At 44.0% G+C, this 23679-nt stretch overlaps 1 protein-coding gene across 1 annotated transcript in view; it reads right to left on the bottom strand.

The window, feature by feature from the left end:
• LOC126262970 (uncharacterized) overlaps positions 1-23679 on the bottom strand; it is an 82482-nt gene that overhangs the window by 42765 nt on the left and 16038 nt on the right. Inside the window, exon 2 of the mRNA XM_049959920.1 lies at positions 2882-2963. Coding sequence (XP_049815877.1) covers positions 2882-2963 — 82 coding nt within the window. The remainder of the gene's footprint in view (positions 1-2881; positions 2964-23679) is intronic.

The following is a 23679-nucleotide window of genomic DNA, read 5'->3' as shown; positions in this document are numbered from 1 at the left end:
AACACAGCCTTTTTCCAAAAAACTGTATATTTTTGAATATATAAATAAAAAATTGCAAAAAAATGTTGTGAATTTTCATTACAATTGAAAAAAAATCATCTTTAATAACTGAACAAAAATTTTGTAAAATCCCTGTGTTAAGTTGTAGCCCATATTCCAATAAATAATCTGTAAAAAGTTCAACTTCCTACCTCAAATACTTTGTGAGGAAAGATGTAATTTATAAGCGTTATTTTAACATTGCAAGTATAGGGCGTTCCGGAGCCCCTTAAGGAGACACATCTGCGTTATTTTAAATATGAAAACAATACTGACTTAAAAAACAAACCTCGTATACCAAAGTATGTGTACTATGTTTACTTATCTGCTATCGTGTGTATGAATGATGACCGAATGCTTAGGCGCGCGTGAAGACGTAAGTAGCCAGTTTGTACGTTGGCAGTGCCGTAGGATGTGTTAATATTGCTGACAGCGGTCTGCGCCCTCGGCAAGAGATTCTGTGGTCGGACGGACTAGCAGTTTAGCGAGTGGATAGGGAATTGTATGGACATGAGACTCTGTGTTGGTAGAAAAAGCATTGTAAAGTGAGGTGAAATGATGTGTTTATAAGAAGATAAGGAAGGAAATGTATGATGATGGATGATTGGTTGATAATGTTTGGGCAGTGGAATTATTGACAATTATATAATTTTTGGAACTGGATGTCACATGAATAAGGTAAAATTTTCTAAATACATTGTTTGCTCTTCAACAAAATGTTCCTTTCGGTAAACATATGCCTCCTAGTATTCAGAGTCTATAGTAGTTAGAATCTTTTTATTTAATTGGCTGTAGTAGCTACTTGCTGTAATTTCTGTAGTTCGAGTTACGAAGATTTTCTGTGAGGTAAGTGATTTATGAAAAAGAAAGGGCTTTGCATTGTTGGGATTCGTGATTGAAATAAGCTTAGGGAATTAAGAGAGTTGGATGTAGTTTCATATTTCTTTGATTATATACACTCCTGGAAATGGAAAAAAGAACACATTGACACCGGTGTGTCAGACCCACCATACTTGCTCCGGACACTGCGAGAGGGCTGTACAAGCAATGATCACACGCACGGCACAGCGGACACACCAGGAACCGCGGTGTTGGCCGTCGAATGGCGCTAGCTGCGCAGCATTTGTGCACCGCCGCCGTCGGTGTCAGCCAGTTTGCCGTGACATACGGAGCTCCATCGCAGACTTTAACACTGGTAGCATGCCGCGACAGCGTGGACGTGAACCGTATGTGCAGTTGACGGACTTTGAGCGAGGGCGTATAGTGGGCATGCGGGAGGCCGGGTGGACGTACCGCCGAATTGCTCAACACGTGGGGCGTGAGGTCTCCACAGTACATCGATGTTGTCGCCAGTGGTCGGCGGAAGGTGCACGTGCCCGTCGACCTGGGACCGGACCGCAGCGACGCACGGATGCACGCCAAGACCGTAGCATCCTACGCAGTGCCGTAGGGGACCGCACCGCCACTTCCCAGCAAATTAGGGACACTGTTGCTCCTGGGGTATCGGCGAGGACCATTCGCAACCGTCTCCATGAAGCTGGGCTACGGTCCCGCACACCGTTAGGCCGTCTTCCGCTCACGCCCCAACATCGTGCAGCCCGCCTCCAGTGGTGTCGCGACAGGCGTGAATGGAGGGACGAATGGAGACGTGTCGTCTTCAGCGATGAGAGTCGCTTCTGCCTTGGTGCCAATGATGGTCGTATGCGTGTTTGGTGCCGTGCAGGTGAGCGCCACAATCAGGACTGCATACGACCGAGGCACACAGGGCCAACACCCGGCATCATGGTGCGGGGAGCGATCTCCTACACTGGCCGTACACCACTGGTGATCGTCGAGGGGACACTGAATAGTGCACGGTACATCCAAACCGTCATCGAACCCATCGTTCTACCATTCCTAGACCGGCAAGGGAACTTGCTGTTCCAACAGGACAATGCACGTCCGCATGTATCCCGTGCCACCCAACGTGCTCTAGAAGGTGTAAGTCAACTACCCTGGCCAGCAAGATCTCCGGATCTGTCCCCCATTGAGCATGTTTGGGACTGGATGAAGCGTCGTCTCACGCGGTCTGCACGTCCAGCACGAACGCTGGTCCAACTGAGGCGCCAGGTGGAAATGGCATGGCAAGCCGTTCCACAGGACTACATCCAGCATCTCTACGATCGTCTCCATGGGAGAATAGCAGCCTGCATTGCTGCGAAAGGTGGATATACACTGTACTAGTGCCGACATTGTGCATGCTCTGTTGCCTGTGTCTATGTGCCTGTGGTTCTGTCAGTGTGATCATGTGATGTATCTGACCCCAGGAATGTGTCAATAAAGTTTCCCCTTCCTGGGACAATGAATTCACGGTGTTCTTATTTCAATTTCCAGGAGTGTATTTTTTGGATTTGTGTTGTTGTGTTAATTATTGGAAGTCATGTTGTTAATGTACAGCAGTGAGATTGCGTTGGGCTTGTATATTGTGGGTAATAAATGAATAGGTTAAGTTTGAGTTGCCTGTGTCAGGGAAAATTCTGTAGGCCAGTGTTTAACAAAGATAATTTTTCAACGTGGCTGACCGAGCGAGGTGGCGCAGTGGTTAGCACACTGGACTCTCATTCGGGAGGACGACGGTTCAATCCCGTCTCCGGCCATCCTGATTTAGGTTTTCCGTGATTTCCCTAAATCGCTTCAGGCAAATGCCGGGATGGTTCCTTTGAAAGGGCACGGCCGATTTCCTTCCCCATCCTTCCCTCACCCGAGCTTGCGCTCCGTCTCTACTGACCTCGTTGTCGACGGGACGTTAAACACTAATCTCCTCCTCCTCAGCGTGGCTGAGTCAGCTGGCTGCGGTACAAACCTCTCTGACAGCGGACAGCAGAGTTGATCGTAGCAGCATACGTAGTGGGCGGGGCACAAGTCGCCTGCCGGACATTTGAGGCCTGGAACAAAGAACAGAAACTGTCTCAAGCACGATCCACCTCTCACCAGTACGTCCCCGTCCTGGTGCCTGTAGCGCAAGCAGCGCGCTCATTGAGGCAGGGAAGGTGGACAGGAAGAGGAGTTCTTACGAGTGCCACAAACGGACCAAGGTTCTTCGATATACACATTTATTAAAAGTTTAGTAAGTCATAATAAGGCGGCAAATTATAGTGCTTTTGGTGAACCAGCTTATTATGAATAAAAGACGCACACCAGTTATGTAATATTCTACAATAACTACAGGGTGATTCAAAAAGAATACCACAACTTTAAAAATGTGTATTTAATGAAAGAAACATAATATAACCTTCTGTTATACATCGTTACAAAGAGTATTTAAAAAGGTTTTTTTTTCACTCAAAAACAAGTTCAGAGATGTTCAATACGGCCCCCTCCAGACACTCGAGCAATATCAACCCGATACTCCAACTCGTTCCACACTCTCTGTAGCATATCAGGCGTAACAGTTTGGATAGCTGCTGTTATTTCTCGTTTCAAATCATCAATGGTGGCTGGGAGAGGTGGCCGAAACACCATATCCTTAACATACCCCCATAAGAAAAAATCGCAGGGGGTAAGATCAGGGCTTCTTGGAGGCCAGTGATGAAGTGCTCTGTCACGGGCTGCCTGGCGGCCGATCCATCGCCTCGGGTAGTTGACGTTCAGGTAGTTACAGACAGATAAGTGCCAATGTGGTGGCGCTCCATCCTGCTGAAATATGAATTGTTGTGCTTCTTGTTCGAGCTGAGGGAACAGCCAATTCTCTAACATCTCCAGATACTGTAGTCCAGTTACAGTAGCACCTTCGAAGAAAAAGGGACCAAAAACTTTATTGGCTGAAATGGCACAGAAAACGTTCACCTTAGGCGAGTCACGTTCATACTGAGTTGTTTCCCGTGGATTCTCAGTGCCCCATATACAGACATTGTGACGGTTGACTTTCCAGTTAGTGTGGAAAGTTGCTTCATCACTAAACACAATCTTTGAAACGAAAGATTCATCTGTTTCCATGTGAGCAAGGATAAAATCACAGAAATCGATTCTTTTAATCTTATCAGCTGCAGACAGTGCTTGAACCAATTTCAGGCGATAAGGTTTCAAAACTAACCTTTTTCGTAGGACTCTCCATACAGTTGATTGTGGAATTTGCAGCTCTATGCTAGCTCTGCGAGTCGGTTTTCCTGGGCTGCGAACAAATGCTTGCTGGATGCGTGCTACATTTTCATCACTCGTTCTCGGCCGTCCAGAACTTTTCCCTTTGCACAAACACCCATTCTCTGTAAACTGTTTATACCAACGTTTAATACACCACCTATCAGGAGGTTTAACACCATACTTCGTTCGAAATGCACGCTGAACAACTGTCGTCGATTCACTTCTGCCGTACTCAATAACATAAAAAGCTTTCTGTTGAGCGGTCGCCATCTTAGCATCAACTGACGCTGACGCCTAGTCAACAGCGCCTCAAGCGAACAAATGTACGACTAAATGAAACTTTATAGCTCCCTTAATTCGCTGACAGATAGTGCTTAGCTCTGCCTTTTGTCGTTGCAGAGTTTTAAATTCCTAAAGTTGTGGTATTCTTTTTGAATCACCCTATATTATCCAAGTAACTGGTTTACGGCTGTTGGGCCATTGTAAGTACTAGGACAAATATTCATTGGAAAAACGCAACACGATCATTAACTATTTTTACTTGACCTGTGCCAGCCGGAGTGGCCGAGCGGTTCTAGGCGCTTTAGTCTGGAACCGCGCGATCGCAGGTTCGAATCCTGCCTCGGGCATGGATGTGTGTGATGTCCTTAGGTTAGTTAGGTTTAAGTAGTTCTAAGTCTAGGGGACTGATGACCACAGATGTTAAGTCCCATAGTGCTCAGAGCCATTTGAACCATTTTTGAACTTGACCTGTAATGGACTAGGCACACTACTCTAAACACGCTCTACACTAGTCCCTCACTTTCACCTTTGTTTCCATTTTATGTCGAATAAGATACCCTACAAATACATTCTGTCTAGCTCCCACTAACTGTCATCTCGTTCTGGAAATGAGCTTTGATATATGCCAGTAGAATGTGTTCTGGTATGGTCTTTGGCTTACATTACGGAGATTACACTGCACTGTATTACTTCTTTGGTTTCTTGTCTTTTTGTACATTATTATGTTAACAGTGCTGCAATGAGCACATATCTGTTACACTTTACTGGGGCATGTTGTGTTCTTTTTTTATATCTGTTATGACTCTGGATTTTCTATAATTCAGAAAAGAATATGACTTACGCATTCATCTGATCTGTTTTTGCCTTGTAAGTATTCATGAACAGGTTAAGCTTATGTACCTATTGCGATATTTGTATTTCATTCACTGGTGGAAAAAAACTGCAACATCAAAAAATAAGTAATGTAGAGTAAAGAAATTTCGAATATAAACTTCAGTAGGTGATATATTTAACTTTTTAACCTCGCAGTAAAATCAGAGGTTAAAGTACGAGCGAGATAAGCCTTTGCAAATGTGAAATGCTAGTACATGAAAAAGTGGTGTAATCGCCAGAATGTTGAATGCAACAAGGCAAAGCGGTTCTAGGCGCTACAGTCTGGAACCGCGTGACCACTACGGTCGAAGGTTCGAATCCTGCCTCGGGCATGGATGTGTATGATGGCCTTATGTTAGTTAGGTTTAAGTAGTTCTAAGTTCTAGGGAACTGATGACCTCAGAAGTTAAGTCCCATAGTCCTCAGAGCCATTTGAACCAAGGCTTTTGGAATAGCGATATTCCCTCAGAATTATTGAGTTGCACGAGGGAAAATACGATGACTAAACTAGTCCATCTGGGAAGCAAGATAATACTTGATATAGGCAAAAAACCCATAGACTTCAAGAAAAAAGCAATAATTCTAACTCCCAAGGCGACAATTGCTAACGTTGCATCACAGACAGAGCGCCTGCGATGGTGTACTCAACGACGAACCTGTGTGCCCGAATGGCAAAACGTCATTTTTTCGGATGAATCCAGGTTCTGTTTACAGCTTCATGATGGTCGCATCCGTGTTTGGCGACATCGCGGTGAACGCACATTGGAAGCGTGTATTCGTCATCGCCATACTGGCGTATCACCCGGCGTGATGGTGTGGGGTGCCATTAGTTACAAGTCTCTGTCACCTCTTGTTCACAGTGACGGCACTTTGAACAGTGGACGTTACATTTCAGATGTGTTACGACCTGTGGCTCTACCCTTCATTCGATCCCTGTGAAACCCTACATTTCAGCAGGATAATGCACGACCGCATGTTCCAGGTACTGTACGGGCCTTTCTGGATACAGAAAATGTTCGACTGCTGCCCCGGTCAGCACATTCTCCAGATCTCTAACCAACTGATAACGTCTAGTCAATGGTGGTCGAGCAAGTGGCTCGTCACAATACGCCAGTCGCTACTCTTGATGAACTGTGGTATCGTGTTGAAGCTGCATGGGCAGCTGTACCTGTACACCCCATCCAAGCTCTGTTTGACTCAATGCCCGGGTTTATCAAGGCCGTTATTTCGGCCAGAGGTGGTTGTTCTGGGTACTGATTTCTCAGGATCTATGCCCCCAAATTGCGTGAAAATGTAATCACATGTCAGTCCTAGTATACTATATTTGTCCATTGAATACCCGTTTATCATCTGCATTCCTTCTTGCTGTAGCAATTTTAATGGCCAGTAGTGTATTATACACCTGTCCCAGTATCTGTCTTACCCTACAGCTCTTGCCGTCTAGGGTTTTCTCTAGTACCATGGATGTACACTGAAGAGCCACAGAAACTACCACACCTGTCTAATGTCATGCAGGGCCCCGCGACAGCGCAGAGGTGCCGCAACACAATGTGACATGGACTCGACTAATGTTTCAAGTAGTGCTGGAGGGAACTGACACCATCAAATCTGAAGGGCTGTCCATAAATCCGTAGTAGGATGAGGGGGTGGAGACCTCTTCTGAACAGCACGTTACAAGGCATCCCAGATATGCTCAATAATATTGTGTCTGGGGAGTTTGATGGCCAGCGGAAGTGTTTAAACTCACAAGAGTTTCCCTGGAGCCACTCTGTTGCAATTCCGGGCGTGTGGCGTGTCGCATTGTCCTGCTGGAGTCGCTCACGTCCGTCGGAATGCACAACGGACAGGAATGGATGCAGGTGATCAGACAGGATGCTTACGTACGTGTCACCTGTCAGAGTCGTATCTAGACGTATCAGGGGTCCCGTATCACACCAACTGCACACGCCCACACGAATGTAGAACCTCCACCGGCTTGAACAGTCCACTGCTTACATGCAGGGCTTATGGATTGATGAGGCTGTCTCCATACAAGTCCATCCGGTCGATACAATTTGAAACTAGACTCTTCCGACCAGACAACATGTTTCCAGTCATCAACAGTCCAATTTCGTCGTTGACGGGCCGATGCAAGGCGTAAGGCTTTGTGTAGTGCAGTCATCAAGGGTACACAACTGGACCTTCGGCCCCGAAAGCCCGCATCGATGATGTTTCGTTGAATAGTTCGCACACTGGCACTTGTTGATGGCCCAGCATTGAAATCTGCAGCAATGTGCGGAAGGGTTGAACTTCCTCAGGATGAACGATTGTTTTCAGTCGTCGTTGGTCCCCTTTTTGCAAGATCTTTCTCCGGCTGTAGTTCATCTACATCTACATCTACATCTATACTCCGCGAGCCACCTTACGGTGTGTGGCGGAGGGTACTTATTGTACCACTATCTGATCCCCCCTTCCCTGTTCCATTCACGAATTGTGCGTGGGAAGAACGACTGCTTGTAAGTCTCCGTATTTGCTCTAATTTCTCGGATCTTTTCGTTGTGATCATTACGCGAGATATATGTGGGCGGTAGTAATATGTTGCCCATCTCTTCCCGGAATGTGCTCTCTCGTAATTTCGATAATAAACCTCTCCGTATTGCGTAACGCCTTTCTTGAAGTGTCCGCCACTGGAGCTTGTTCAGCATCTCCGTAACGCTCTCGCGCTGACTAAATGTCCCCATGACGAATCGCGCTGCTTTTCGCTGGATCATGTCTATCTCTTCTATTAATCCAACCTGGTAAGGGTCCCATACTGATGAGCAATACTCAAGAATCGGACGAACAAGCGTTTTGTAAGCTACTTCTTTCGTCGATGAGTCACATTTTCTTAGAATTCTTCCTATGAATCTCAACCTGGCGCCTGCTTTTCCCACTATTTGTTTTATGTGATCATTCCACTTCAGATCGCTCCGGATAGTAACTCCTAAGTATTTTACGGTCGTTACCGCTTCCAATGATTTACCACCTATGGCATAATCGTACTGGAATGGATTTCTGCCCCTATGTATGCGCATTATATTACATTTATCTACGTTTAGGGAAAGCTGCCAGCTGTCGCACCATTCATTAATCCTCTGCAGGTCTTCCTGGAGTACGTACGAGTCTTCTGATGTTGCTACTTTCTTGTAGACAACCGTGTCATCTGCAAATAGCCTCACGGAGCTACCGATGTTGTCAACTAAGTCATTTATGTATATTGTAAACAATAAAGGTCCTATCACGCTTCCTTGCGGTACTCCCGAAATTACCTCTACATCTGCAGATTTTGAACCGTTAAGAATGACATGTTGTGTTCTTTCTTCTAGGAAATCCTGAATCCAATCACAAACCTGGTCCGATATTCCGTAAGCTCGTATTTTTTTCACTAAACGTAAGTGCGGAACCGTATCAAATGCCTTCCTGAAGTCCAGGAATACGGCATCAATCTGCTCGCCAGTGTCTACGGCATTTTTCACATGATCTCTGTTTGCGGAATCCATGTTGGTTATGATGAAGGAGATTTGTATTATCTAAGAACGTCATAATACGAGAACATAAAACATGTTCCATTATTCTACAACAGATTGACGTAAGCGAAATAGGCCTATAATTATTCGCATCTGATTTATGACCCTTCTTGAAAATGGGAACGACCTGCGCTTTCTTCCAGTCGCTAGGTACTTTACGTTCTTCCAGAGATCTACGATAAATTGCTGATAGAAAGGGGGCAAGTTCTTTAGCATAATCACTGTAGAATCTTACGGGTATCTCGTCTGGTCCGGATGCTTTTCCGCTACTAAGTGATAGCAGTTGTTTTTCAATTCCGATATCGTTTATTTCAATATTTTCCATTTTGGCGTCCGTGCGACGGCTGAAGTCAGGGACCGTGTTACGATTTTCCGCAGTGAAACAGTTTCGGAACACTGAATTCAGTATTTCTGCCTTTCTTCGGTCGTCCTCTGTTTCGGTGCCATCGTGGTCAACGAGTGACTGAATAGGGGATTTAGATCCGCTTACCGATTTTACATATGACCAAAACTTTTTAGGGTTCTTGTTTAGATTGTTTGCCAATGTTTTATGTTCGAATTCGTTGAATGCTTCTCTCATTGCTCTCTTTACGCTCTTTTTCGCTTCGTTCAGCTTTTCCTTATCAGCTATGATTCGACTACTCTTAAACCTATGGTGAAGCTTTCTTTGTTTCCGTAGTACCTTTCGTACATGATTGTTATACCACGGTGGATCTTTCCCCTCGCTTTGGACCTTAGTCGGTACGAACTTATCTAAGGCGTACTGGACGATGTTTCTGAATTTTTTCCATTTTTGTTCCACATCCTCTTCCGCAGAAATGAACGTTTGATGGTGGTCACTCAGATATTCTGCGATTTGTGCCCTATCACTCTTGTTAAGCAAATAGATTTTCCTTCCTTTCTTGGCATTTCTTATTACACTTGTAGTCATTGATGCAACCACTGACTTATGATCACTGATACCCTCTTCTACATTCACGGAGTCGAAAAGTTCCGGTCTATTTGTTGCTATGAGGTCTAAAACGTTAGCTTCACGAGTTGGTTCTCTAACTATCTGCTCGAAGTAATTCTCGGACAAGGCAGTCAGGATAATGTCACAAGAGTCTCTGTCCCTGGCTCCAGTTCTGATTGTGTGACTATCCCATTCTATACCTGGTAGATTGAAGTCTCCCCCTATTACAATAGTATGATCACGAAACTTCTTCACGACGTTCTGCAGGTTCTCTCTGAGGCGCTCAACTACTACGGTTGCTGATGCAGGTGGCCTATAGAAGCATCCGACTATCATATCTGACCCACCTTTGATACTTAACTTAACCCAGATTATTTCACATTCGCATTCGCTAATAACTTCACTGGATATTATTGAATTCTTTACTGCTATAAATACTCCTCCACCATTGGCGTTTATCCTATCCTTGCGGTATATATTCCATTCTGTGTCTAGGATTTCGTTACTGTTCACTTCCGGTTTTAACCAACTTTCCGTTCCTAATACTATATGCGCACTATTTCCTTCAATAAGAGATACTAATTCAGGAACCTTGCCCTGGATACTCCTGCAGTTTACCAATATTACGTTAACTTTTCCTGTTTTTGGTCTCTGAGGACGGACGTTCTTTATCAACGATGATAATGTTCTCTCTGGTAAGCCGTCAGGTATTTTATCGTTTCGCCCAAGGGGGGGTCCCTCTAACCTAAAAAACCCCCGTGTGCACGCCACACGTACTCTGCTACCCTAGTAGCTGCTTCCGGTGTGTAGTGCACGCCTGACCTGTCTAGGGGGGCCCTACAGTTCTCCACCCAATAACGGAGGTCGATGAATTTGCAACCATTATAGTCGCAGAGTCGTCTGAGCCTCTGGTTTAGACCCTCCACACGGCTCCAAACCAGAGGACCGCGATCGACTCTGGGCACTATGCTGCAGATATTAAGCTCAGCTTGCACTCCGCGTGCGATGCTGGTTGTCTTCACCAAATCAGCCAGCCGCCGGAAGGAACCAAGGATGGCCTCAGAACCCAAGCGGCAGGCGTCATTCGTTCCGACATGTGCTACTATCTGCAGCCGGTCACACCCAGTGCGTTCAATAGCTGCCGGAAGGGCCTCCTCCACATTACGGACGAGACCCCCCGGCAAGCACACCGAGTGCACACTGGCATTCTTCCCCGACCTACCCGCTATTTTCCTGAGGGGCTCCATAACCCGCCTAACGTTGGAGCTCCCTATAACTAATAGGCCCGCCCTCTGTGACTGTCGGGACCTTGCCGGAGAATCGGCCACTGGCCCAACAGGCGAGGCATCCTGTGGTGGCTCGGAAACGATGTCATCACCACTAGGAAGCACCCCGTACCTGTTGGAAAGGGGTAAGGCAGCCGCCACGCGGCCAGATCCCACCTTCGCCTTTCGGCCAGGCACGCGCGAGCCCACCACTGTCCGCCATTCAACCTGGAGTGATGGCTGACCGGTAAGATGCTCACTGCCGGAAGACGCAGCGACATCAGGGGTTCCATGTGATTCCAAGGCCACCGAAGTAGGCATAGGTCTCACCACAGTTGCCCCAACGCCACTACGAGCCGACGCCTGCGCCTCGAGCTCGATGAGCCTAACAGACAAAGCCTCCACCTGTCCCCGAAGAGTGGCCAATTCTCCTTGCGTCCGCTCACAACAACCACAGTCCCTACACATGACTATGTTTACCCTACTCTATACGGTGACAAATTCCCAAGATAATCTTCTGATGAGCTACTCTGATAATCAAGAAACACTCACTGAAATACGAGACGCGAAAACTACGCTAGGTTTTCCCAGAAAAACTATTTAAAAGCTAAGCGCAGCAAATAAGTACAAAAACACTGTTATTGAAATAAAATGTTCTACCTAGTAAGCACTCGAACACGCAAGAAATTACAAAAATAAACTAGTAATTACACAGATAACTGAAAATAAGTCGCTGCTGTTTGTAAAATATGTAAGAAGCAAACGGTGTACTCGCCTTAGTAGTAGCAGGAGCTAGCGATGCGCTCTCGCTGACGGTCTAAATCTAGGAGATTTGATGTTTTACCGGATTTCTGATATTCACGGTACACTCGTGAAATGGTCGTACGGGAAAATCCTCACTTGATCGATACCCCGGAGATGCTGTGTCCCATCGCTAGTGCACCGACTATAACACATCGTTCAAACTGGCATAACCTGCCATTGTAGCAGCAGTAACCGGTCTAACAACTACGCCGTACACTTGTTGTCTTATATAGGCGTTGCCGACCGTAGCGCCGTATTCTACCTGTTTACAAATCTCTGTATTTGAATACGCATGCCTATACCAGTATCTTTGGCGCTTCAGTGTAATTAATATTTTATACGTACCCCTCTCGTTGTTCAAACGGTTCAGAAGGCTCTGAGCACTATGGGACTTAACATCTGAGGTCATCAGTCCCCTAGAACTTAGAATTACTTAAACCTAACTAACCTAAGGACATCACACACATCCATGCCCGAGGCAGGATTCGAACCTGCGACCGTAGCGGTCGCGCGGTTCCAGACTGAAGCGCCTAGAACCGCTCCGTCACCAGGCGCCGGCCTCTCGTCGGAACTGCAGCGGGCCAACTCATGTCGTACCTTTCAGGCAATTTTCATCATTCTTCTGCAAATCCACACATTAAACGGATCGATTCTCTTCTTTTCCGGTTTCGGAATGAAAATGTAATGGTGCCACAAAAATTGTCACAGTTGAAAGTTTGTATCTAAATGTTTTAGAATGTGGTAGTCCGATAGTTATAATACTTTAGGCATCTTTAGGCGTTTGAGTAGTTATAAGTCACACAAAAAGATGAGTGCCTAGTTCTTTTCATTATTACATGAAATGACTTTATTAGCTGAGCTCTAATGACACCTGCCACATAATATGACCGTTGTTGCCCGAAAATGCAGTATTTAGCAGCGTGAGCAACACCACAATCGTTATTAAAATTTTGACCTTTGTTGTGGTAAGGTTGTTAGGCAGTTTTCGGCAGTTTCTTCGAGCTTTTGAAAAGAGGCGCAACTTGCGAAGTAGAGGTAGTATATCAAAAGTGAGATGTAGACGAGAATGAGACTACAAAAATGTATTATGTTCTTGGGACCTTTCAAGCGGGATGTACGAACTTTCAGCAAAATTTTGAACATTGAAAGATAGGAGGCTGTGAACAGCTATCAAATCGTAACATACAGATAACGTGCAGCAATCTTCGTTTCACTTATGTACCAGATGATAAGATTTACTATGCAAATTATCTATGCAATCAAATTAATAACTGCAGAAAGCAAAGAATTACCATGGTGAGCAACAAGTTGGTGAGAAGAGATAATCTCGTACAGTAGTAATCTCGTACAGCAGTCAGTTCTCGTTATCAGCCGATGCAATAGTGTCTTGGCGACTTTCACAAGACCAGTAACCCTACTGTCAGAAAAATTCGGAGCTCGTTCTGCATGTCGTCACCTACGGAGCCATATTCAGTAACAAAAAGATTACTATACACTTTGCTAATTGGTATATGAAGTTTCGGATACCCTATAGGCTTCGCTAGTGTGAGGCAATTAGGAACTAACTGGAGAGAAAACGTCACCCAGTGAAAGGCGCTGCATAGAAACTCCGCCCCACGCTCAGCTCGATGGATATCTTACTGGTGTTTTGGTTTTCGTCTGTCTGAAGTGTGCTGCAGATTTACACTGTTGTTCATCAGACGTATCTCACTTTCTCTGGCAAAGAAACATCGGCGATTGTATTGTAATTACTACGAGCGGATGATGCTATTCATACTTCTGATTATTGAAGACTGAATGGCAGTTTTGGTTAATGAAGACATATTCCAGACAGTACTGTCAGTCGCAAAGGAATTACAGACATTGGCTGCGAGTGGGCATTCATTTAAATCAGTGGGGAAAATTGGAAATTTGTGCCGGACTAGGATTCAAACCCGGCTATTCTGCTTGCTAGGCAGATACTCTGACTGCTAAGCCATCCGGGCATAGTGGTCATCGCAAGTATACCGACTACTCCAACTCGCCTACAGTCCGAAAATATTCTCAACTTATCCGCAAACCACTAAAGTAATGCCCCTTCTCCACTATTCTCGTTACTCGCGGAATTTCTTTGATTCCCGTAAGCTTGGTGTGCATCTGCACTGAAGCGGATCACTGGCTGTGCTAGACTGAATTATACAGGATGATTTTTTCCACCGTGTACAAACTCTAGGTACTGATCGATGAGAGGATACGGAACAAAAAAAGGTCTAATGTACTTTGTAAGAGGTATGCGATGTATGCGCTGCCTGCAATAGGCAAGACATAGGAGAGTCTCTGACCAGAGAGCAGTATGTAGTTAGTTGTTGCTTGTCGCTAGTCGGCATTAGTCTTCAGTAGTATGCAGTAGTCTTCTGTAGTCTGCGTGAGTCTTCAGTAGTCTTCAGTAGTCAGCGTGAGTCAGCAGTAGTCTTCAGTAGTCTGCGTGAGTCGGCAGTAGTCGGCGGTAGTCTGCGCGTGTCTGCGCGTGTCGGCAGTCTGCTCTGGTCGGGACTCTGGACGATGAGTATTATTGTAGAAGGTAAAGAAGCAGCCTTGCGCATATCTAGTAATATATGTGAACTGTCATCCAATTTCTTTCAAAAAATGCACCAATAAAATTTTTATAATATAAAGTAATTTTTTTAAAAAAAGCATTCATTTCAATTTAAAGATTTTATCCAATGAATAATTAATTCCTTTCATGAATCACAAAGCATAGGCCAGCATTGCACGGAGCTGTGCCGAAAATTTTTTATGTAAGAGCAAATATATTCGCAGTTTTTATTGAGGTAAGAATTTTTGCTTCTTTTATTCAGAATACAGGGCCGAGGCGCAGCGCTGCTGTCGTCATAAAATTTACCAGGTTACTGAATTTTTTTTATTATTTTTGGGTTTAGGAATTTTTCTGTTTCGAACTTAACATTAAATGAGAAAAGAATTTTGTGGGTACAGTAAATGTGAATGCATTTCTGCACGGAGATTATAAATTGGAACTAATTTTTTTCAGAGGTTACAATATTTAAAATTCATTTAATTATTATTTCCGTGGGGAGTTTACACTTGGTTCATTTTAATTAATATTTCTGCGGGGAGGTTATACATGGTTCATTTCATTTAATTATTATTTTTGTGAGGAGGTTACAACTTACGTCCGGAAATGCCTGGTTTCCATACTACAGACCATTTATTCAATCAACAGATCGTTACAGAGGTAACGGCCTTGCCGCAGTGGATACACCGGTTCCCGTGAGATCACCCAAATTAAGCGCTGTCGGGTTTGGACGGCACTTGGATGGGTGACCATCCAGGCCGCCATGCGCTGTTGCCATTTTTCGGGGTGCACTCAGCCTCGTGATGCCAATTGAGGAGCTACTCGACCGAATAGTAGCGGCTTCGGTCAAGAATACCATCATAACGACCGGGAGGGCGGTGTGCTGACCCCACGCCCCGCGTATCTGCATCCTCCACTCAGGATGACACGGCGGTCGGATGGTCCCGGTAGGCCACTCGTGGCCTGAAGACGTAGTGCTTTTATAGATCGTTACGGAGACTGCGGTCTAATAAGCGCTGTACTGTGCAGCCACGGTTACAGCATTTGCTGAAAATAGTTTCCGTGTGCTTCAACGCATGCATGTACGCGCCATAGCATCATGTTCTCTCTCACTCGTTCACATCGGCCAGGCTTCATCCGAAAAGTGTCAAAGCCACATGAATACGCTGCTACAGTGTCTCCAGAACTGGAATGGGCTACGTATACACTATACTTTTGACATGGCTCCATAACCAGAAATCGCACAGATTGAGATCCGGTGAACCAGCAGGCCACGCAACTTGACCCCTTCGTCCGATCCATCAACCAGGGAAGACACGATTGCGATGCGCCCAGACGTTAATGGGGAAGTGGACAGGGGTACCATCATGCAGCAGCGCATAACCGTCGAATCATCAATGGCAAAGTCACCCGCAAAAACGCTGATAGTTCCGGCCTGTTAGGCGACGTGCATGGAAGACTGGTCGCAAAATACAGTCGCCAATTATCCTCGCCCACACATTGCTGCTGCACCGATGCTGATGATTCGCTGTTACCATACCACGGGGATTCTGCATACTATCCCACAGATGACTTATGGAAATTGAAGATACTCCACGTAAATGTGGCCTTATGTGTGAATAGGATGGATGACACAAACCCCAGAATCGTGTTTGCCTGGTGAAGAAACCAGTGACAAAACTACTCCTGATGTGGAAAGTCTGTCGCTAGTAAGCCCTGCATACGCTGTAAATGATAAGAGTAGTAACTATTGAATCGGTGAGTGCAGAAACCACTTCACTCACAAAATGCAAATTTTTCGGGAGGGAGAGAAAACGTCATAACTCCTCCAAATTATCAAATACTTTAACTTTTTCTCCCCTCTGTTATAATATGCATCTATGTTGCTGCCATGCAAAAATTTCCTAATTTCGACATAAATTAGGCTCAGGAAAATTTAAAATTTGATCCGGACTTATGCTGTTTCTGCACTCAACTGGTTTTTACAGACAGCTGAAAACTTGGAAAAAGGTAATCATTCATTTAAAGTCTATATTTTTTCATATTATATCAAAATGAAGTTACAGTATTGCAAAGTTATCAGAAAACAGGAATGCAACAAAGCAAAACGTTCTTAAAATAGATCATTCTCGACCAATGTATGATTGTCATGTGCAATGGTTGGCCAGGTAAATAGTGCATCATAGAAAAGTTGGAAGTTTTCAGGAATATGAATCATCATCTTTTTGATGTCTTCCATTTTCTTGATGTTGATTGGAACTTTCCCTGATGGGTAGGCTGCAATACTTAAGGAAAGTCAGTACCTACGCTCCAGGAAGCAGGTTTCAGCGGCTGATAGCTGTGCTTTGGTAATCCACCAATGGAAGTGTATGCTGCGATTACTCCTTTTTCTTCACAGATATAGCGTAACTCTGTATATCGGGTGGAACCAAACTTGAATTTTGCTTCTTTTGGCACACTTCTCCCTCACCATTCTCTGGGTAATGGTTTTTTTTTGTGTAATATTCCTTCCACCAACCACCAAAATCTTTTACGTCAGTGGTGAGTAGGTTGGCGATGTGAAAGTTGTTACTGGACTGAACACATAACTCTTTATATTCATCAGGTGTATAGCCTATATCCGATCATTTTTACGTATCATCCTCTTAATAGTCCCAAAATCTTGATCGTTTGGAAGATATCAATGCCTTAGAACCGAAAAGTAATGAAACCTTTGTTCAAAACGCCCTGTATTTGCAAGAGCAAGGCAGAATCTTATCATGGTGTGATTCCGATTCTGTCCGCAGGTGCCGTCGGAACAGAAATAGAGATTTTTAACATGTGATGCAACATTAGTGTCAATGTATTTCAATAACATGCTGTATATCTCATTGGCTCCTTTGTGGGCTACTCCTTTGTGGAACAGGAATATTTCAGATTTCATTGTTTTTAGGTTTATTATCCCAAAACAGTTCACCCAAAGTTGCCTCAAGTAAAGTATGTCCTGAACTGGGATCGCTGAAAGGGGGAGATTTTGCATAAAATCAAATGAAAGTGCGACTGTGTCTTCACATTCCGCACATAACTTGGTGACGCTTCGAAGTTCATTGTAAAATTTCTTGACTCGTCTTTTGTGGATAGTAAGTTCAGCAAGAGCAGCCTTTTACCTGTATCACCATTAGAGGAGCTCTTGATTTTTACATCAAGTTCTTCACGTTTTATGCAAGTATCTACCTGCGGACGTCCGAACTGTAATGAAAAGTTGTCATGAAAATACGTAAGACAAAATTCATATTTTACATCCAAATGAGGGTACTTTTCTTTAACCTAGGAATGATTTTTTTTAACATCAAGGTGGGCATCAAGATAACTGATATCTTTGGTGGCATAGTGGGTAATCTTGGTGGGAAATGATGAATTATGCTTATGTGTTTTAGAACAAACTTTGGTAGAAATCGTGTTCTTCTTGAGATTTTTACCTCGTTTATCTTGAGGTGAGTTACCCTCTATTAGGAGATCAGTAAGCCTTCGAACCCTGCCCTCAGTAATGCCTTGCAATGAAATAAACGCTTTCTTACATACCCTTTTCTTTTCTCCTCTGTATAGTAGGAAATATTCGAAACTGGCTGCTGTTTCTCTAGGTTGTTCAGAACGAGGCATACGGTGCTTAATGATGTGTGTTTCAATTAGTTGTTGCAAGAAAATATCTTGCTCGTCTTTTGATTTCAACTGATTCAGATTAGCAATAACTTCAGATTTTTCATCACCACAAAACTTAGTAAAGCATTGTAATTTACAGTTACAAGCAGCACCTGTTGTTCTAGATGGGGTTAGACGCCCTTTGCGGTTGATGTGTTCAACCCTACAAACTTTAGAAGTTCTAATGACGTTTCTTCGATGTTTTTCTTCATTTCTCTTCCTCTTCTTAGGAGCTGTTTCATGGTCACTTTCACTGCTTGTGGTACTCACAGACATATTGAACATAGAAATGTTAAGCACGAACTTGGAACACGTTGAAAACGATCAACAAAAGACTTCGATAAGAGCAGCTGTTTAGGCTGGCAAACGCATAGCACATGCTCGGTAAAAGGGGCATGCGATCTAGCGATTGGAACAGAAATCACGTCAGTCACTGACTCATGTTATTTCTGCGTTCAGCGGTCGAAAAAGCCACCCTGTGTCTACGGATCCACTCAACAGACTAAAGTGGTTTTTGCACTCAACACGGATCTTGCCTTTCTATGCATCTTTTCATCGAAAACGATTTTTCGCATTTTTGTGACTGAAGTGGTTTCTGCACTCACCGATTTAATTGTCATGGAGAACGTTCCACACGGTCGTCTGGTTTACCCTCTACAGGCAGGCCAATTGCATGGTTCTGACAGGGTAGTCGCCTTCCACAGTGTTAATCACATTTTCCTCAAAAGTCTGGTGTCCGAACATTTCGGGTACGTCCTTCACGATTTCCTGCTCCCTGAAAAGGAACTGTCTCAGACAAACGGTAAAACACTGTTGCAGACATTGAATGCTGTGGTTGTTGTCGGCGGGGATAGGTCTCCTGATGCAACCTCGCTGCCCGCCGCTCATTGCCATTTGTCATCCCGTAAGTAAACACCCTGTCGGCAAGCTGTCAGTTCGGATACGGAACCATTGAGTAAATCACTGTGTCATATCCGGTACAGGGTGAGTCAGCAAGAGAAGTGAATCGGGTACAGCATTACCAGTTACTACGGCAGGAGAGTGCGCTGGGGCATGACGTATGAAGAACAGTACCACCCTCTAGGAGGAAACCATGCCATCTGAACTGTGGCTGCATGATACAGCGCTTATTAGACCGCAGTCTCTGTACCGAAGTACAATTGAATAAATTTTCTCTAGCATGGAAACTGTGGCAACGGCATTCTAGCAGTAGATATACCGGTTCCCGTGAGATCACCGAAGTTAAGCGCTGTCGAGCGTGGCCGGCACTTGGATGGGTGACCATCCAGGCCGCCATGCGCTGTTTCCATTTTTCTGGGTGCACTCAGCCTCGTGATGCCAATTGATGAGCTACTCGACCGAATACTAGCGGCACCGGTCACAGAAAACCATCATAACGACCGGGAGAGCGGTGTGCTGACCCCACGCCCCTCCTATCTGCATCCTCCACTGAGGATGACACGGCGGTCGGATGGTCCCGATAGGCCACTTGTGGCCTGAAGACGGAGTGCATGGAAACTATGCATTTCCGGTCGTAAGCAAGTGTTATGGCAGGAGAGTGCGCTGGGGCATGACGCATGGGGAACAGTACCACCCTCTAGGAGGAAACCATGCATTCTGAACTGTGGCTGCATGATACAGCGCTTATTAGACCGCAGTCTCTGTACCGAAGTACAATTGAATAAGTGGTCTGTAGCATTGAAACCATGCGTTTCCGGTCGTAAGTTCAAAAATGTTCAAATGTGTGTGATATCTTATGGGACTTAACTGCTAAGGTCATCAGTCCATAAGCTTACACACTACTTAACCTAAATTATCCTAAGGACAAACACACACACCCATGCCCGAGGGAGGACTCGAACCTCCGCCCGGACCAGCCGCACAGTCCATGAATGCAGCGCCTAAGACCGCTCGGCTAATCACGCGCGGCTCGTAAGTTCATTAGAGCTTTTTTGTTCCGTATCATCTCACCGATCAATCCATAGGGTTTGTACACGGTGGAAAAATTTCCCTGAGTAATATACAAGTGTTTAGTTTGGATGTATTTCTATTATTTTATTTGAATTTTCAAGATACTAATGTATACTTCGTCTAAGCCTTTAAAGAATAGAAAAAAATAATAATATGAAAATGGTCGATCAGAACAATAATACTGACATTAAAAATGTTACCAGTAAATCAAAGAAAAGTAATGTTTTGATTAATAAAAATAATATCGACCTATAAATCAGTAAATAAATATTTATCCGAGAAATCATCACTCATGTTTCATTCTTTCTCGCTTGGAATTGTTCACTGGTTGGGAGAAGGTGTGCGCACACATTGGATTTGTTATTTCTAACGTAATTGACTCTTGAATCCTCTTGGCGATTGGAGGCCCAATACTGCATAGCATTGACGCAATGTACTTGCCGAAGTTGTCGTGGCAGTCGTTTTGATTAATTACTGCTGCACGATTTGAAATGGATTGTAATTTATCAATTGCACATGAAAAAAGAAATCGATTTGCGGGTCGTCTAAAATTTTTTTTCTGATTTTTGATGACAATGTCCCGCGGTGGAGTAGAAGGCATTTTTTGTTTCAGTATTGCCATGGCTGTCTCAGTTTCTGCTGGAATCTGTAATGTGGTTGGGCGTGGTCTCGTTGAGATCTTCAGCAGCAGTTAAATCTATAGATGGGGATTGTGATGTCTCTAGTTGTGATTGTTCATTTGAGTTTCTTGGTGATACCTGCAGTCAAAACATTAATTTTGTAACAGGCGCCGGCAACTTCAGGCGAATGGAAGAATATAGAGTATGGGTTTAGAGAGCGATGGAACCTTGCAGGAGCTCTGGGTGGAAAGCTCATCGACATTCGTGCCTCTCCCGCTACTGGATCTGATCATTACAATTACAAAACTTGTTTCAGTATTGTATTACTAGCTTTCGATGGTTCCAGTTATTGTTGATGTAGGAGATATAGGAACAAGAGACAAATGCTCTTGCAGTGCCAGGCGATTTTGTTTTTGTAGGGGATGATGCGTTTCCGCTAAAGACGTGTTGGATGAAACCTGACAGTCGGCGTAACATATCTCGACAAGAAAGAATCTACAACTATCGAGTTTCAAGGGCTTATACCATCCCCAGTGAAATACTAAGAAAAGACTTAACAACAGCATTTATAAAGAAGAGACATTTAAAAATTGAATAATTAGTAGACACTAGCCGCTCAGGCGATCATGTATTTTTCTCATGCATCCGTATTGTAATAATTTTTCTGTGTAAGTTTCGAGGGCAACGAAATATAACAAAATGATCTAAAGAAGACAAGATGCGCTCTTTTGTTAATTTTTTAGTCGTCTTCACCTCTTGTCTTGGTTGCGTGTAGACGGACATCTTGCGTGTGCTGGCAAATGTAAGCATATTTGTACTAATTACGCACATAATATATTGATTTAATATTATTGTTCAGTTTTAATTTGTAAGAGGTGATCCCGATTTCATGTCCGCCTTCCTTGAATAAACCTGCATTCGAGTAATTTACGGTGCAACAATCGCAGCGGCCGATGCAGTCAACGACGCCATTACATGGCGATATTTGCTTATAAAAATTAGCGGAAGCGAAAAACTCGCTCGCTATTAACATAATATATATTTTTCTCCACAGCCGCCCGACGTTGCAGAAAATACGTAGCTTTAAGATTCCTATTTTCAGTACAACAGCCGAGAGCCAGAGCCTCGACTCCGACTACAATGCAATGGTTAACGGAGGTAAGAAAAAATACTCTCGCGCGTGTGTGGGCCGCAATAAAGATTTTTTGCTTTAAAGTGAACTGACTAGCCGAGGAAATTATTATGAAAAGTTTATTCCATTGTTCAAGTTATATGCTCATGTTTTAAGTTTCAGCGAGTCTAACGTTCATTAAGGTAACAAATAATTTCCACTAAAGAGTAATACGACAAAAAAGACAACTGCACAAAAGCATTTATTGTAAATCAAAATTGAATGAAATATCATTTTCATTAAGGCCCACCACGTAAGTCGGCAACAATCACCATTACGAATCAATTTGTGTACTAAATAATAAACTAAATTACGACGGCCGACGGACGCGAGAGGCTCGAAGAGTCGCGGAAAATACTTTCAGCATACTTGTGAGTAAATTCAAAGTATTTGAAAAACCAATATCTTTAAAAATACAGTTTGTGGGTAAGGTTGCACTAGCCTGCTGCTCGTTGTACAATTGGCTGCAGAAAACGAATCCCGCCCACAGCTCACGACGTTTAATTGACTTCGAGGATGAAATCCGTCGTATTTTCCCTGGATAGAATAAATTACTGGCCTACAGAACCTTCCATAAACTGTCGAGAGACATCCTCATCGACAGGCGCAACAAATTCGAGGTAAGTACCCTGATTACTATACTAATGAAGCTGCCGTGCCCTGGCAAAATGTACTGCTCATTGAGGTTCCAAATATCGAACTGTAGAGCATATCATTGTCAGTATTGTGCTCCCGTTAATTTGTACAAGGTTAACTCCAGTTTATATGCATCACAAAGTAAATGCATTGCCACATGTATTTTATCACATGACTTTGCTGATTATAGTGCTAAATATTTTCGTATTAAAGGAAGGTGGTACAGTTTCTCTGACATACCTACTCTTTGTACAATCATTCTAAAAATGTAGTAATAATGTAAGTCTAAAAACCAATTTTGTAAATATGCGGGGTGTTACAAAAAGGTACGGCGAAACTTTCAGGAAACATTCCTCACACACAGATAAAGAAAAGATGTTATGTCCGTAAACGCCTAATTTCCATGTTAGAGCTCATTTTAGTTTCGTCAGTATGTACTATACTTCCTCGATTCACCGCCATGATTTCATACGGGATACTCTACCTGTGCTGCTAGAACATGTGCCTTTACAAGTACGACACAACATGTGGTTCATGCACGATGGAGCTCCTGCACATTTCAGTCGAAGTGTTCGTACGCTTCTCAACAACAGATTCGGTGACCGATGGATTGGTAGAGGCGGACCAATTCCATGGCCTCCACGCTCTCCTGACCTCAACCCTCTTGACTTTCATTTATGGGGGCATTTGAAAGCTCTTGTCTACGCAACCCCGGTACCAAATGTAGAGACTCTTCGTGCTCGTATTGTGGACGGCTGTGATACAATACGCCATTCTCCAGGCCTGCATCAGCGCATCAGGGATTCCAGGCGACGGAGGGTGGATGCATGTATCCTCGCTAACGGAGGACATTTTGAAAATTTCCTGTAACAAACTGTTTGAAGTCACGCTGGTACGTTCTGTTTCTGTGTGTTTCCATTCCATGATTAATGTGATTTGAAGAGAAGTAATCAAATGAGCTCTAACATGGAAAGTAAGCGTTTCCGGACACATGTCCTCATAACATATTTTCTTTCTTTGTGTGTGAGGAATGTTTCCTGAAAGTTTGGCCGTACCTTTTTGTAACACCCTGTATAATATTTTAAAAATGAAAGTATGAATTTTTATTTCAATTAGTACATTTGATAGAGTGGGTCTTTGTTGAACGAATGG

This window comes from Schistocerca nitens, chromosome 6, assembly GCF_023898315.1.
Source record: "Schistocerca nitens isolate TAMUIC-IGC-003100 chromosome 6, iqSchNite1.1, whole genome shotgun sequence".
Lineage (NCBI taxonomy): Eukaryota > Metazoa > Arthropoda > Insecta > Orthoptera > Acrididae > Schistocerca > Schistocerca nitens.
Note: the sequence above shows the minus strand (reverse complement) of the source record. Positions and strands in the feature narration are given on the sequence as shown.